Here is a 16,356-nt window from a genome sequence, read left to right on the forward strand (position 1 = left end):
AAACGCTATGACAAAACTGGACCGCCCCAGGAAAGGAAGACCAAGAGTCACCTCTGCTGCTGAGGATACATTCATCCGAGTCCCGAGGCTCAGAAATCGCAAGTTAACAGCAGCTCAGATTAGAGCCCAGATAGATGCCACACAGAGCTCCAGTAGCAGACACATCTCTACATCAACTGTTCAGAGTGTGTGAATCAGGCCTTTATGGTCAAATAGCTGCTAAGAAACCACGACTAAGGAAAAGCAACAAGCAGAAGAGATTTGTTTGGGCCAAGAAACACAAGGAGTGGACATTAGACCAGTGGAAATCTGTGCTGTGGTCTGATGAGTCCAAATCTGAGATCTTTGATTCCACCCACCGTGTCTTTGTGTGACGCAGAAAAGGTGAACGGATGGTCTCCACATGCACGGTTCCCACTGTGAAGCATGGAGGAGGAGGTGTGATGGTGTGGGAGTGCTTTGGTGGTGACACCATTGCTGGGATTTTTTCAAAATTGAAGGCACACTGAACCAGCATGGCTGCCACAGCATCCTGCAGCGACATGCCATCTCATCCAGTTTGTGTTTAGTTGGACCGTCATTTATTTTCCAACAGTACAATGAGCCCAAACACACCTCCAGGCTGTGCGAGGGCTGTTTGACCAAGAAGGAGAGTGATGGAGGCCTGGCCTCCACAGTCACCTGACCTAAACCCAATGGAGATGGTTTGGGATGAGATGGAGCACAGAGGGAAGGCAAAAGGACCAACAAGTGCTCAGCATCTCTGGGAACTCCTTCAAGACTTTTGGAAAACCATTTCAGGTGACCACCTCATGAAGCTCATGGAGAGAGAATGCCAAGAGTGTGCAAAGCAGTAATCAAAGCAAAGGGCGGCTATTTTAAAGAATCTGAAATATAAAACATGTAAATATTCATCAAATAATGAAAAACTGTTAAATGAGAAGATGTCATTTCAGTCAGTGGTGCACCAAAATTATTTCCTTAATACAGCTATAATTGTGCTAACTTTGGTGAATGTGTTTGTTTTTGCAGTAAACTGGATGAGGATCATCTCTACATGGCCTACGCAGACATCATGGCTAAGGTATCTGTTGCTGAGTACCAACACTAAACACTTTGAATTGAAACTCACATAGCTGGTTTAAAAAAACAAAGATGGTGACACCGAAAATACTCAGTTTGATGCCTCAGTGCTTTGGAACTTCCCGTCGCTGATGTGGCTATATCTATCCGAAGTAATCAGTCTGTAGTTTGTATGCTTTTTTTCACCTTTCTCCCTTCCTTCAGAGTTGCCATGATGAAGAGGATGACGATGGAGAAGTGAAGAGTTTTGAAGTAGGTGATCAATCGGTCTTGAATCTTCCACTAGTCTCCTCAAGTTTTTAGCAGTTTCATTTTTAGATGGTCTGCAATGATATGTGTCACCTTTCTAACAAAGGAAAAAGAGATGGAGAAGCAGAAGCTGTTGTATCAGCAGGCTCGGCTGCACGACCGTGGCGCTGCTGAGATGGTGCTCCAAACCATCAGTGCTAGTAAAGGTAAGTCTTGCCTATCGCCCCCTACTCTTTACTGTAACTCAGCGGTGGCAAATATATTATGGCCCTTGTGATAGAACCAGGCTGTCCAATCCCTATGCCTGCTTACTCATTGATGTGTTAAAAGTAATTTGTTCTGGATATGACTGTTTGGGAGCCTATTCTTAGATTCACCGTTTCACACTAATTCACAATTTGATGATATTTGATGTTTTTATCACCTGTGCAAAGTTGTACTTGGCAACAGTTTGTGTCTTGCTGTGCGTCTGTTTCCTTTGACACATTTCTAAGTTTGAACATTTAGTATGTATGCACAGAGGTGTTGCTTGATGAGTACACACACAGACATTACAATATAGAAGTGTGGTTTAAAGATAAAAAACAAAAACAAAAACTGATTAGTTGTGAATTAATTTTCCCTTTTATGGAGCAGAAAACGTTACTGGATGCTAGCTAATAGGCTACATTTGGATGTCAAATATTTATAGGGGAAAAATGGAAATTATGGATATGAAATAAAATGTCTCTTTGTTGCTTAACCTGAGGAACAGGTTGTCAGGTCTCTGGCCCCTGGGAGAGTGAAGACCTGGACAGTTTGTCAGAGCTGGTCCAGGATATCCGTCTTTGCTCTCAGGCCCTCAACAAGCTGGACCGACAGACCTTGAAGCAGAGCTGGGACAGGACTCAGTCACACGGACACTTTCTCGACCGAAACTCCAAGTGCCTCCTCTCCGCCACCTCCACTTGAGGGTGGGAGGTGTGATGATGTCGGCAGAACTTTGCTTCTGATGTCTACTCTTTATCACTGACGGTGGATTTTGAGCCAGTGTTCATAATAAAAGTGGTCATTTTTATAAACATTTTGTTTAGTGAGGCTACACCAAAAAGAAACAAGATAAAACCAAAATAAAGTGACATGCTGTCCACCAACAATCTGTTGATAGCTTGTGTTTTATGCATTTTTGTCTGCCTTATTTATACATGTAAAGCTCTGTATCTGTATAAAGAGTTTGTGTTAGTGTGCGAGAGGTTTTGTGTCGCAATTGGTCCTGTTTAATAAATAAATAATAAATAAATAAAGTTTTATTTATATAGCACCTTTCAAGACAGAATCACAAAGTGCTGCACATAAAATTACAAGTCATAAAAAGATTTAAAAGACTAAATAAAACAGGCAAAAAATTAACCAAAAGCAGTTTTAAAAAGGTGAGTTTTGAGTTGTGTTTTAAAAACAGCTACTGAGTCCACAGTTCTTAATGCTTGGGGGAGAGAGTTCCACAGTCTAGGGGCCACAGTGGCAAAAGCTCTATCACCCTTAGTCCTCCTCTTAGTATTTTTTTATAGCAAGTAAGCCCAGATCAGATGACCTCAAAGACCTGCTGGGGACATAAGGCTGTAGCAGATCAAAGATGTAGGCAGGTGCCAGTCCATGCACAGCTCTGTAGGTCAAGACCAGGATCTTAAAATCGACTCTAAATTTAACAGGAAGCCAGTGTAACTGAGATAACAACGGTGTCACATGTGAGTACTTGGAGGATTTTGTCAAAAGCCTAGCTGCAGCGTTTTGCACAACCTGCAGACGATCCAGAGAACCTTTGCTAAGACACATAAACAGCGAATTGCAATAATCCAAGCGTGACGAGATAAATGCATGTATAGCAATCTCCAGTTCAGATCGAGATAAATTCGGGCTTAGCCTAGCCACATTTCTTGAATGATAAAAACAAGACCGAACCAGAGATTTCACATGCCCATCCAATGTGAAACTGGAGTCAAAGGTGACACCTAAATTCCTGACAGAGGATTTAACATAGAGTGAGGGAGGACCAAGGGCTTTCACTATCTGCGATAGGAATCTATCAGGGGCGCATACGAGGACTTTGGTTTTCCCCTCGTTGAGCTGGAGGAAATTTGCAGCCGTCCTACGTTTGATCAAATCTAAGCAATCATTCAGACGCTGAAGCTTAGATAAATCCTCGGCATAAAAGAAATGTACAACTGAATATCATCAGCATAACAATGATAAGAAATGTCCTCAAAAGAGCCCATTATATGCTGGAGGGGAAGAAGATAAATTAAAAACAATAAAGGCCCCAAAACTGACCCTTGAGGGACACCATAAGTAAGGGAGGTAGAGGATGACCTAAAATCGGAGACTGCCACAGAAAAGGATCGGTGATGGAGATAAGAGGAGAACCACTCTAATGCAGTTCCAGATACACCAACCCATTTTTTCAGCCTTTCAATGAGGATGTGATGGTCAACTGTGTCGAAAGCTGATGTGAGGTCCAACATGAGTAGAACAGAGCATTTTCCTGCATCATTATCCATCAAGATATCACTTGAGACCCTAAGAAGAGCTGTCTCCGTGGAATGAAACTGACGAAAACCGGACTGAAACTTATCGTAAATGCCATGTTTATCTAGAGCTGCCATAAGTTGCTTATTATATTTTGTAGGATTTGATTTAAAAAAACACAAACACAATTAAAGTAACCAACGATGCTATACGTTGACATTGTTCTTTCACTGTAAGAATCAGCAGGCTATGGTGAATAATCACAGCGATTTTCAGGTCTCTGAAGAAATCTATCTAGGAGCTATGACAGTGTAAAGACACCCTGCGATTTTAAATGTGCGGCGACATTTGAATGAGGCGCGTACCAGTAGAGGGAGCCAACGCACCACGAATGGTGCACAGCCACAGATGAGCTTTGTGTCATTTATTTGTGACATGCAGGATTGTCCGCAAAGAAATGTGGATAAGTTGTAAATCAAAAGCTAAAGAGCTCATTGCAGCTGTCATTTCACTGAAGTCTCCATAGACTTTGAATGGGGACGTTTCTGACTTTGTGTTGCTTGGAGGCCATTTGCGAGAAAACGGCAACTCCTGCGATAATGACGGTGGCATTTTGTGAAAGGCAAGAAAAATACCTACGTTTTGATGTATAATTGTGTTAATGAAGGCAAAATTGAGCGTTTGTTCAGACGTGAAGAAGAGATTGAGAAAGCGACAATGCCTGGCGTGTTTGGCGGTGGGTAGCAAGGCTAAGAAGCAATATTGAGGTAAAAGTTGAGGGATTTTGGGACAGCGGTAAAAAGGCAGAGAGAGCCCGTCTATAGGCTCGCCTGTAGGCTTCTAAGCAAGCGTAGCAGGTGAATTTCAGAGCCAGGGACTATTATTGTTTGTTTGGTATGTATCCCCAACAAATGGTCCGCATGGGATTCGAACCACTGCCCCCTGTCTTCAATCTCCGCCATAGGGCCTGTCACTTTCCCATGAGCCACGAGGGCGGCCAATGGAATGGGCGCAATTCTGGTATATTTATCTTCTTCTTTTTTTTTTTTTTTTTTTTTTTTTTTTTTTTTTAGCTCGATAGCTAGCCGGGAGCTCCAGGGCCACTGAAGCCGCCGAGAACGGCACAACTCCCGGCACGTCATTTTCAGATCACCGCGGACTTTCGCTACTCTGGTTAAACGTAAGTCACTTAGACAAGCTAGAAATGATATTGTTTGGCTTTTTCAGTGTTTTATTTGTTCGTCAGTAAATCGGTTTGGCTGAGATTAAAGTGATTAGATTAGATAAAATAAAACTTTATTAATCCCCCGGGTGGGTTCCTCCTTGGTTTTCTCACAGCTGACCAAACGTCAAACAGAAAACCAATTAAACAAAAGTGTGAGATGGTCGACAGTTTACGCCAGCGTCCTGTTATAATTTAGATAGCAAGGAGCAGGCGTCCGAGTTTATTCAACTCCACCGAGACAGCGGTGACGCTAACCAGAAGGCTAGACCGTCCAATTTCCCCAGCCATTTACTTCCGGCCTACCCGACCTTCTGAGGACCCGGCCCACGTAGACCGCTCAGGCCGGGTCCTCAGGAGGATGCAGCCCATGAATTTGGACACGACCAATAACTGGTGCACCAACCATATCTTTTCTTGTGTAAATGTAAATTTGTCTGTTATTGTGTAAATACATTCGCTATTGTGTACTCTACACACACGGAGAGATGCCAAACTGCCTTTCACTGTTCTTGTAACAGTGACAATAAAAAGCTATTCTGTTCTATTCTATTCTATATTTGCTTGATATAATGTTTACATGTCTATTTGTTTTTAAAAATCTACCATGACTGGTTGGGGTGAGGTGTATGACAATAACAATCAATTATTTGCAGTATTGGTATTCCTGAGGTCAACCTTTAGTAACAGCAAAATAACTCTGCCTTAGCTTGTAAAATTTTCATTACTAATTACTGAATAAATATTTTTTGCTCATGACATCTTTGATAGGATTTTGTAGGTCACAGAATACCTGTTGTTTGATCGAAGTTAATAATTCTTTTGCAGAAAGACACAGAGGACGAAGTTCGAGAGGTCATCAGGAACAACCTACATTTACAAGGAAAGGTAAGAAAAGGACACAAGTTACTTAAAGTATACTTACACATTATGCCTCTGGGCTTAGATTTTGCCATGGTGTCAGGTTGTTGTCAGTTTATCTTATTCTTGTGAAAGTAATGTCAAAGGACTGGTTTAAGAGAAATTCTTCAAATCTGGCACAAGGATGAAGTGATTCGATTTTGATGGTCGGTGGGCAAACTCGCAAAATTTAGAGTCAAGTACTCAGATTCAGTTTAAATTTCACACAAATCTAGAGTAAGAGGACCTAAACGAACTGATGAACCTTTATGTCCATAAGATAAATAAGGCTACTTCACAGTGATATCATAGGTTATCCGAAAGATATAGAATAGGAAATTCAATCTGTCAACAAGTGATTGAAGGAACTCTATCACTCCACATAGCCCCTATCCCACTAACATCACTAAACTCGTCTGTACGGGAGAGTACAGGCTGTATCAAAAAGAATCATTCGATTTCAAAGTGCTTTCATTCTGCAGCCATTCACCCGGAACAATTGCATTACAACAGCAGTGGCTGCAGTGACTACAGTCAACTATGGGATGACGTATTTCATTGATTATTCATAAACATTGAACATTTTGTATGTAAAACTTTATATTCAGCCATGTATTTTAAATTTAGTGTAAGCTTAAAATACAGCCTTTTGAAAGTGTATGATTTATTTTGATACACTGTATATTCCAGAGTCATATGTGAAGCCATCTACTTGACAGCTAAAGCTTCACCCACACTGGGTCAGGAAACAGGACAATGATCCCAAACACACCAGCAGGAGAAAGAACTGAATCTGAAGTTATAGAGTGACTGAAATACTGAAAGTAGCAGGACCTTAAGAGTGCTGTGCGTAAATGAATGGCTTCAAACCTAAATCAACTGAAGCAACGTTATAAACAAGGGTGGGCCAAAATTCTGCCACAATGATTTTAAAGACTTACGAAGTCATACAAAAAAACAACCAATTCAAGTTATTGCCAGCAAGGTAGTTATACAAGCTACTGAATCATGAGCTTTACATGTGGTGTTTCTGTGTTTTGGCTTTTGTTTTGTTAAAGTCGAGACAGATGTAAACCAGTTGGTAGATGTTGGTTGGTACTATATATTTATATATTCACAAAGGTGCTTAACCTTGTGAATGGGCCAATAGAGTCATGCATTTCCTCTGTGTGTCTTACAAAGTCAGAGGACCCAGCAATTCGTTGGCAGATGGCTCTGTACAGAGACCTCCCAAACCACTATGAGGATACTACTGACCCAGAGAAGACTGTGGAGAGAATCCTGGATATTGGTCATGTCCTCTTCCACCTGGAGCAGGTCTATATATTCAAGTGTGAGTTGATTTTGCGCATTTTTGTGCCAACGTAGAGAGTATAGCTTTAAGGTACCCCACGGTCCTCTTAAACTAGCTGATTGGTCTTCATTAAAGCTGACCACATACTTCTCCAGGATAATATGGCTTCCAGATGGTAAGGTACACCAACTAAATATCTAGTATACTGAGTGGTTCAGTTTGTGTCTTCAGGTGGAGCATCCTCAGCGCAGTAAGAAGGCTGTGTGGCACAAACTGCTTTCAAAACAGAGGAAGAGAGATGTCGTCGCTTGCTTCAGGATGGCACCACTCTATAACTTGCCAAGGTATGTTCTCAAACACACACACATGTAAAATGAAGAAGAAATATTTAAAATTCTGCACTTTATTATTTTCCCACCCTCATCTACAGCCACACCTCGGGCTAGTGAGGAAAGGTTGTGGATATATGTTGCACCTACAGTGCAGCCCTTTATAAGCAGCAGAAGATGGGTAGATAAACAGTTATTAGTCATCCATGTATCTCTCTCATACTAGGCACCGGGCTGTAAACTTGTTCCTGCAGGGCTATGAAAAGTCCTGGATGGAGACAGAGGAGCACTACTTGAAGATAAACTCATAGAAGACCTCGCTGTAAGTTAATTTCATTTAAAAAAAACAAAACGAGTGGAATTCTTCTGACTACTCTGGAATTTTTGCTTGTTTTGAAGGCAAATTATGTGTTAATTTCTTCAGTGTATAGCATAGTTTAGCACTTTGTGAATGTGTGTTGATTTCAGAAACCAGGTGAACAGGAGCCATCTGAGGAAGAGGAGGGGCAGAAACACAAACACATAGATCCCCTGCATCAGCTCATCCAGCTGTTCAGCAGAACAGCCCTAACAGAAAAATGGTGTGTATTTTACACACTACCTGTTAAAAGTCCCTATTTTTCCAGTTATTTGTTGCAGTTCATGTCGTTAAAGTCCAATGAATAGCTTGAAATGGTACAAAGGTAAGTGGTGAGCTGCCAGAGGTTAGGTTACCCAAAACTGAAAAATAATGTACATTTCAGAATTATACCAAAAGGCCTTTTTCAGGGACACAACATGGGTTAACAATTCAAAGCTGTTCTGCAGCAGTGAAGGTTGATCAAGCCTTGAAAGCTGCTGCTACTAATTCCTACAGGTGTTCCAACTTGGATTAATTCCAACCCCTCTGTCTGCATAAAGCAGTGTTGGTGCCATACCCTTGTGAGCATCAGCTGAACAGTACTGTACTGCAGTAAGTAGTGTGTTGCTACAAAAATGGTGAGAAAAGACCATTAACAGTGGAAGAGAGAGAGACCATCATAACACTTAAAAATGTAGGTCTGTCCTGACAAAGAAAGTCAAAGTGTCAGTGAGTACAGTTTCCTTCACCATCAAACGCACTGAGAAACAAACTGTGACAGGAAGAGGTCTGCAGACCCAAAGACACGACTGAATCACAGGACAAGGTTCTGAGAGTTAACAGCTTGTGTGATAGGCAGCTCACAGGACAACAGCTTCAAGCACATCTATCTCAAGGAGCTTCGTGATGTAGTCACCTGAAATGGTTTCATTTCACAGGTGTGCCTGTCAGGGTTCATTTGTGGAGTTTCTTGCCTTCTTAATGGGGTTGGGACCATCAGGTGTGTTGTGCAGAAGTCAGGTTGGTACACAGCTGACAGCCCTGTTTGACAACTGTATTAATTTATAATATGGCAACAACCAATGAGGTAAGTAAAGAGAAATGACAGCCCATCAGTCAGTCTGGGAAATTGCTAAAACTCTGAATGTGTCCCCAAGTGCAGTCAGGAAAAACGCTATGACAAAACTGGACCGCCCCAGGAAAGGAAGACCAAGAGTCACCTCTGCTGCTGAGGATACATTCATCCGAGTCCCGAGGCTCAGAAATCGCAAGTTAACAGCAGCTCAGATTAGAGCCCAGATAGATGCCACACAGAGCTCCAGTAGCAGACACATCTCTACATCAACTGTTCAGAGTGTGTGAATCAGGCCTTTATGGTCAAATAGCTGCTAAGAAACCACGACTAAGGAAAAGCAACAAGCAGAAGAGATTTGTTTGGGCCAAGAAACACAAGGAGTGGACATTAGACCAGTGGAAATCTGTGCTGTGGTCTGATGAGTCCAAATCTGAGATCTTTGATTCCACCCACCGTGTCTTTGTGTGACGCAGAAAAGGTGAACGGATGGTCTCCACATGCACGGTTCCCACTGTGAAGCATGGAGGAGGAGGTGTGATGGTGTGGGAGTGCTTTGGTGGTGACACCATTGCTGGGATTTTTTCAAAATTGAAGGCACACTGAACCAGCATGGCTGCCACAGCATCCTGCAGCGACATGCCATCTCATCCAGTTTGTGTTTAGTTGGACCGTCATTTATTTTCCAACAGTACAATGAGCCCAAACACACCTCCAGGCTGTGCGAGGGCTGTTTGACCAAGAAGGAGAGTGATGGAGGCCTGGCCTCCACAGTCACCTGACCTAAACCCAATGGAGATGGTTTGGGATGAGATGGAGCACAGAGGGAAGGCAAAAGGACCAACAAGTGCTCAGCATCTCTGGGAACTCCTTCAAGACTTTTGGAAAACCATTTCAGGTGACCACCTCATGAAGCTCATGGAGAGAGAATGCCAAGAGTGTGCAAAGCAGTAATCAAAGCAAAGGGCGGCTATTTTAAAGAATCTGAAATATAAAACATGTAAATATTCATCAAAATAATGAAAAACTGTTAAATGAGAAGATGTCATTTCAGTCAGTGGTGCACCAAAATTATTTTCCTTAATACAGCTATAATTGTGCTAACTTGGTGAATGTGTTTGTTTTTGCAGTAAACTGGATGAGGATCATCTCTACATGGCCTACGCAGACATCATGGCTAAGGTATCTGTTGCTGAGTACCAACACTAAACACTTTTGAATTGAAACTCACATAGCTGGCTTAGCATAGACGGTAAAAAACCTGTTATTGTTCTGTGTGCTGTTTATGTCATCGACCAGGGATGATGCTTTTGGGCTGATGGATTACTTGCAGGGCGCTGTACTGCCTAATCAAATCACTTATTGCAACTGGCACCTCCCCTACCTTCAGTGTAGAATAGTTTAGTGTGGCCTGAAAAGCTAAGAGAGGGAAAAGAAATTAAAAACAGATGCACCAAACTGTGGCAAATTAACCAAATGTTAGCAGCTGCACTGTTAACAGTAGCACTAGCAGCTGCACTAGTAACTAGTCTTCTGGATGGTAGAGTTGTTGTTGGTTTAGGACACTGTTAATATATCACTGCTTAGTGATTGCAGTCCGAATTGGGTCTGCTGGGTATATTTCTTCAGACACTTCATGCTGTCAAGGCCGGGAGAGCAGTACGTGGGAGTGAACATAAGTGCAGACACAATACAGAGCGGAAATAAGATTTCACAAGTTTATTGAAATCACAGAATAAACTATGGTGAGACATGAATACGTGCAGGGAAATCTCTGACGAGGAGTCTTGCAGGTGGCTCTGGAGGCGGTAGCCCTCTGAGTGTTGAGTGAGTGAGTTGGGTTCCAGCCTTGTATTCTAGTAATGCAGAGGAAGCAGCAGGCAGGAGGACAGGCAGGTGAGAGCAGTGAGTAATTTAAGTCGAGAGAAGCAAGTTGCAGAATGAAGCTGGGATTTGACTGTGGAGACCAGCGTCCAGAGGAAGGAGTAAGGTGGTGACTTGACGAGATTGCTAAAGGCACAAAAGAGATCAAGTACTTGGCATGAACAAAGAAACGAACTGGTGAAGAACTGATGGCAACACTGGTTTTAAATACTGTCTTGCTGAATGCCACAGATGGAAAACGCGTGGAGAAGTGTAGGTGTTGAACCAGGGCTCCACCCAAAGGCAGATGCAGAGCGCAAGGCCAGGACAGAAAACCACTGAACACTGACCTGGATCATGACATATATATAAACACAAAGAATGGTGTGTTTAGCTTTAGGATCAACCAAGTTCCCCAAAATAAAAAATAAAAAACTGTTTGTGGTGAACACCTACACATCGAATAAAAAATTAAAGCATGTGAGACTCAATCTCACTGCACACTTTGCCAGGCAAAGTGTGCATGGATCTGACAGACAGAAAGATCTGACAGACATGCTCCTAATGAGAAGACGGATGGTGTCCTGGGGATCTCCTGCCAGATCCGGACCAGGGTATCACCGAACTTCTGGAAAAGTTGAGGTGTTTTATTGGATCTATGTCAGCCGAGCATGGGGGGCAGTTAGTGGTATCAGGCATTGTCATTCCGAAGGAACTACATGCATACTCGAGCCACATGAGGCCAGGCATTGTCAGGCACCAGGAGGAACCCAGGATCCAATGCATCACCATAGGGTCTGATGTGAGTCCAAGGATTTCATCCCATTACTTAATGGGAGTCAGGGTGCCATTACCTAGTCTGTTAGAGGTTTGTGCGTCTGTCCATGGATATGCCTCCCCCAGACCAGTCATACTGAACGATGTTACAGGCGGCATAATGTTCTCCACAGCTTCTCTAGACCCTTTCACATCTGTCACATGTGCTCAGGGTGAACCTGCTATCATCTGTGAAAAGCACAGGGCACCAGTGGTGGACCATTCTGGTATTCTACGGCAAATGCCAGACGGTGCTGGGCAGTCAGCAGAGGGTTGACAAGAGGAAGCTCTGTCCCCAGGCCACCATCATAAAGTCGTTTGTTGATTGTTGATCAGAGACATTCATGTCAGTGGCCCCTTAATTTACCGTTCGATCTACCCTCACCTATAGTCACGAGCTGTGGGTAGTGACCGAAAGAACGAGACTGTGAATACAAGCGGCGGAAATGAGCTTCCTCTGAAGGGTGGCTGGCCTCTCCCTTAGAGATAGGCTGAGAAGTTCAGCCATTCGGGAGGGGCCCAGAGTAGAGCCGCTGCTCCTCCACATCGAAAGGAGCCAGTTGAGGTGGTTCGGGCATCTGACAAGGATGTCCCTGGGCGCCTCCTGGGTGAGGTTTTCCGGGCATGTCCCACCGGGAGATGGCCCCGGGCAGACCCAGGACACGCTGGAGAGATTATATCTCTCGGCTGGCCTGGAACGCCTTGGTGTTTCCCCGGACAAGCTGGAGGAGGTGGCTGGGAGAGGGAGGTCTGGGCTTCTCTGCTTGGGAGATGGATGGATGGGCCTTCTGCAGGTCATTTTGTAGAACTCTGGCAAGTTTCATCTTGTTCATCTTTGCACAAAGCAGCAGATACCGGCCCTCCCCATCATTCGTAACATCTGGTTTAAAAAAACAAAGATGGTGACACCGAAAATACTCAGTTTGATGCCTCAGTGCTTTGGAACTTCCCGTCGCTGATGTGGCTATATCTATCCGAAGTAATCAGTCTGTAGTTTGTATGCTTTTTTTCACCTTTCTCCCTTCCTTCAGAGTTGCCATGATGAAGAGGATGACGATGGAGAAGTGAAGAGTTTTGAAGTAGGTGATCAGTCGGTCTTGAATCTTCCACTAGTCTCCTCAAGTTTTAGCAGTTCATTTTAGATGGTCTGCAATGATATGTGTCACCTTTCTAACAAAGGAAAAGAGATGGAGAAGCAGAAGCTGTTGTATCAGCAGGCTCGGCTGCACGACCGTGGCGCTGCTGAGATGGTGCTCCAAACCATCAGTGCTAGTAAAGGTAAGTCTTGCCTATCGCCCCTACTCTTTACTGTAACTCAGCGGTGGCAATATATTATGGCCCTTGTGATAGAACCAGGCTGTCCAATCCCTATGCCTGCTTACTCATTGATGTGTTAAAAGTAATTTGTTCTGGATATGACTGTTTGGGAGCCTATTCTTAGATCCACCGTTTCACACTAATTCACAATTTGATGATATTTGATGTTTTATCACCTGTGCAAAGTTGTACTTGGCAACAGTTTGTGTCTGCTGTGCGTCTGTTTCCTTTGACACATTTCTAAGTTTGAACATTTAGTATGTATGCACAGAGGTGTTGCTTGATGAGTACACACACAGACATTACAATATAGAAGTGTGGTTTAAAGATAAAAAACAAAACAAAACTGATTAGTTGTGAATTAATTTCCCTTTTATGGAGCAGAAAACGTTACTGGATGCTAGCTAATAGGCTACATTTGGATGTCAAATATTTATAGGGGAAAAATGGAAATTATGGATATGAAATAAAAATGTCTCTTTGTTGCTTAACCTGCAGGTTGTCAGGTCTCTGGCCCTGGGAGAGTGAAGACCTGGACAGTTTGTCAGAGCTGGTCCAGGATATCCGTCTTGCTCTCAGGCCCTCAACAAGCTGGACCGACAGACCTTGAAGCAGAGCTGGGTCAGGACTCAGTCACACGGACACTTCTCGACCGAAACTCCAAGTGCCTCCTCTCCGCCACCTCCACTTGAGGGTGGAGTGTGATGATGTCGGCAGAACTTGCTTCTGATGTCTACTCTTTATCACTGACGGTGGATTTTGAGCCAGTTTCATAATAAAAGTGGTCATTTTTATAAACATTTTTGTTTAGTGAGGCTACACCAAAAGAAACAAGATAAAACCAAAATAAAGTGACATGCTGTCCACCAACAATCTGTTGATAGCTTGTGTTTTATGCATTTTTGTCTGCCTTATTTATACATGTAAAGCTCTGTATCGTATAAAGAGTTTGTGTTAGTGTGCGAGAGGTTTGTGTCGCAATTGGTCCTGTTTTAATAAATAAATAATAAATAAATAAAGTTTTATTTTATATAGCACCTTTCAAGACAGAATCACAAAGTGCTGCACATAAAATTACAAGTCATAAAAAGATTTAAAAGACTAAATAAAACAGGCAAAAAATTAACCAAAAGCAGTTTTAAAAAGGTGAGTTTTGAGTTGTGTTTTAAAAACAGCTACTGAGTCCACAGTTCTTAATGCTTGGGGGAGAGAGTTCCACAGTCTAGGGGCCACAGTGGCAAAAGCTCTATCACCCTTAGTCCTCCTCTTAGTATTTTTTTAGCAAGTAAGCCCAGATCAGATGACCTCAAAGACCTGCTGGGACATAAGGCTGTAGCAGATCAAAGATGTAGGCAGGTGCCAGTCCATGCACAGCTCTGTAGGTCAAGACCAGGATCTTAAAATCGACTCTAAATTTAACAGGAAGCCAGTGTAACTGAGATAACAACGGTGTCACATGTGAGTACTTGGAGGATTTTGTCAAAAGCCTAGCTGCAGCGTTTTGCACAACCTGCAGACGATCCAGAGAACCTTTGCTAAGACACATAAACAGCGAATTGCAATAATCCAAGCGTGACGAGATAAATGCATGTATAGCAATCTCCAGTTCAGATCGAGATAAATTCGGGCTTAGCCTAGCCACATTTCTTGAATGATAAAAACAAGACCGAACCAGAGATTTCACATGCCCATCCAATGTGAAACTGGAGTCAAAGGTGACACCTAAATTCCTGACAGAGGATTTAACATAGAGTGAGGGAGGACCAAGGGCTTTCACTATCTGCGATAGGAATCTATCAGGGGCGCATACGAGGACTTTGGTTTTCCCCTCGTTGAGCTGGAGGAAATTTGCAGCCGTCCTACGTTTGATCAAATCTAAGCAATCATTCAGACGCTGAAGCTTAGATAAATCCTCGGGCATAAAAGAAATGTACAACTGAATATCATCAGCATAACAATGATAAGAAATGTCCTCAAAAGAGCCCATTATATGCTGGAGGGGAAGAAGATAAATTAAAAACAATAAAGGCCCCAAAACTGACCCTTGAGGGACACCATAAGTAAGGGAGGTAGAGGATGACCTAAAATCGGAGACTGCCACAGAAAAGGATCGGTGATGGAGATAAGAGGAGAACCACTCTAATGCAGTTCCAGATACACCAACCCATTTTTTCAGCCTTTCAATGAGGATGTGATGGTCAGCTGTGTCGAAAGCTGATGTGAGGTCCAACATGAGTAGAACAGAGCATTTTCCTGCATCATTATCCATCAAGATATCACTTGAGACCCTAAGAAGAGCTGTCTCCGTGGAATGAAACTGACGAAAACCGGACTGAAACTTATCGTAAATGCCATGTTTATCTAGAGCTGCCATAAGTTGCTTATTATATTTTGTAGGATTTGATTTAAAAAAACACAAACACAATTAAAGTAACCAACGATGCTATACGTTGACATTGTTCTTTCACTGTAAGAATCAGCAGGCTATGGTGAATAATCACAGCGATTTTCAGGTCTCTGAAGAAATCTATCTAGGAGCTATGACAGTGTAAAGACACCCTGCAATTTTAAATGTGCGGCGACATTTGAATGAGGCGCGTACCAGTAGAGGAGCCAACAGCACCACGAATGGTGCACAGCCACAGATGAGCTTTGTGTCATTTATTTGTGACATGCAGGATTGTCCGCAAAGAAATGTGGATAAGTTGTAAATCAAAAGCTAAAGAGCTCATTGCAGCTGTCATTTTCACTGAAGTCTCCATAGACTTTGAATGGGGACGTTTCTGACTTTGTGTTGCTTGGAGGCCATTTGCGAGAAAACGGCAACTCCTGCGATAATGACGGTGGCATTTTGTGAAAGGCAAAAAAACCTACGTTTTGATGTATAATTTGTGTTAATGAAGGCAAAATTGAGCGTTTGTTCAGACGTGAAGAGAGATTGAGAAAGCGACAATGCCTGGCGTGTTTGGCGGTGGGTAGCAAGGCTAAGAAGCAATATTGAGGTAAAAGTTGAGGGATTTTGGGACAGCGGTAAAAAGGCAGAGAGAGCCCGTCTATAGGCTCGCCTGTAGGCTTCTAAGCAAGCGTAGCAGGTGAATTTCAGAGCCAGGGACTATTATTGTTTGTTTGGTATGTATCCCCAACAAATGGTCCGCATGGGATTCGAACCACTGCCCCCTGTCTTCAATCTCCGCCATAGGGCCTGTCACTTTCCCATGAGCCACGAGGGCGGCCAATGGAATGGGCGCAATTCTGGTATATTTATCTTCTTCTTTTTTTTTTTTTTTTTTTTTTTAGCTCGATAGCTAGCCGGGAGCTCCAGGGCCACTGAAGCCGCCGAGAACGGCACAACTCCCGGCACGTCATTTT

The 16,356-nt window shown here is 43.0% G+C and overlaps 1 protein-coding gene and 1 long non-coding RNA gene across 2 annotated transcripts; both read left to right on the top strand.

The window, feature by feature from the left end:
• Window positions 1–1,484: 1,484 nt before the first annotated feature.
• On the top strand, window positions 1,485–2,553 carry LOC109198357 (tonsoku-like protein). Its single transcript, XM_019353828.2, has 2 exons — window positions 1,485–1,538; window positions 2,087–2,553. The coding sequence occupies exons 1-2, from the start codon at window positions 1,508–1,510 to the stop codon at window positions 2,281–2,283; spliced, it is 228 nt and encodes a 75-aa protein (XP_019209373.1). The 5' UTR covers window positions 1,485–1,507; the 3' UTR covers window positions 2,284–2,553.
• A 5,551-nt stretch (window positions 2,554–8,104) lies between these two features.
• On the top strand, window positions 8,105–12,750 carry LOC109198356 (uncharacterized). The gene is made up of 3 exons (XR_002059188.2): window positions 8,105–8,160; window positions 10,122–10,173; window positions 12,702–12,750. It is a non-coding gene; the product is annotated as an uncharacterized LOC109198356 (long non-coding RNA).
• The last annotated feature ends 3,606 nt before the right edge of the window (window positions 12,751–16,356 follow it).

The sequence above is a fragment of the Oreochromis niloticus genome, unplaced genomic scaffold (assembly GCF_001858045.2).
Source record: "Oreochromis niloticus isolate F11D_XX unplaced genomic scaffold, O_niloticus_UMD_NMBU tig00007267_pilon, whole genome shotgun sequence".
Taxonomy (NCBI): Eukaryota; Metazoa; Chordata; class Actinopteri; order Cichliformes; family Cichlidae; genus Oreochromis; species Oreochromis niloticus.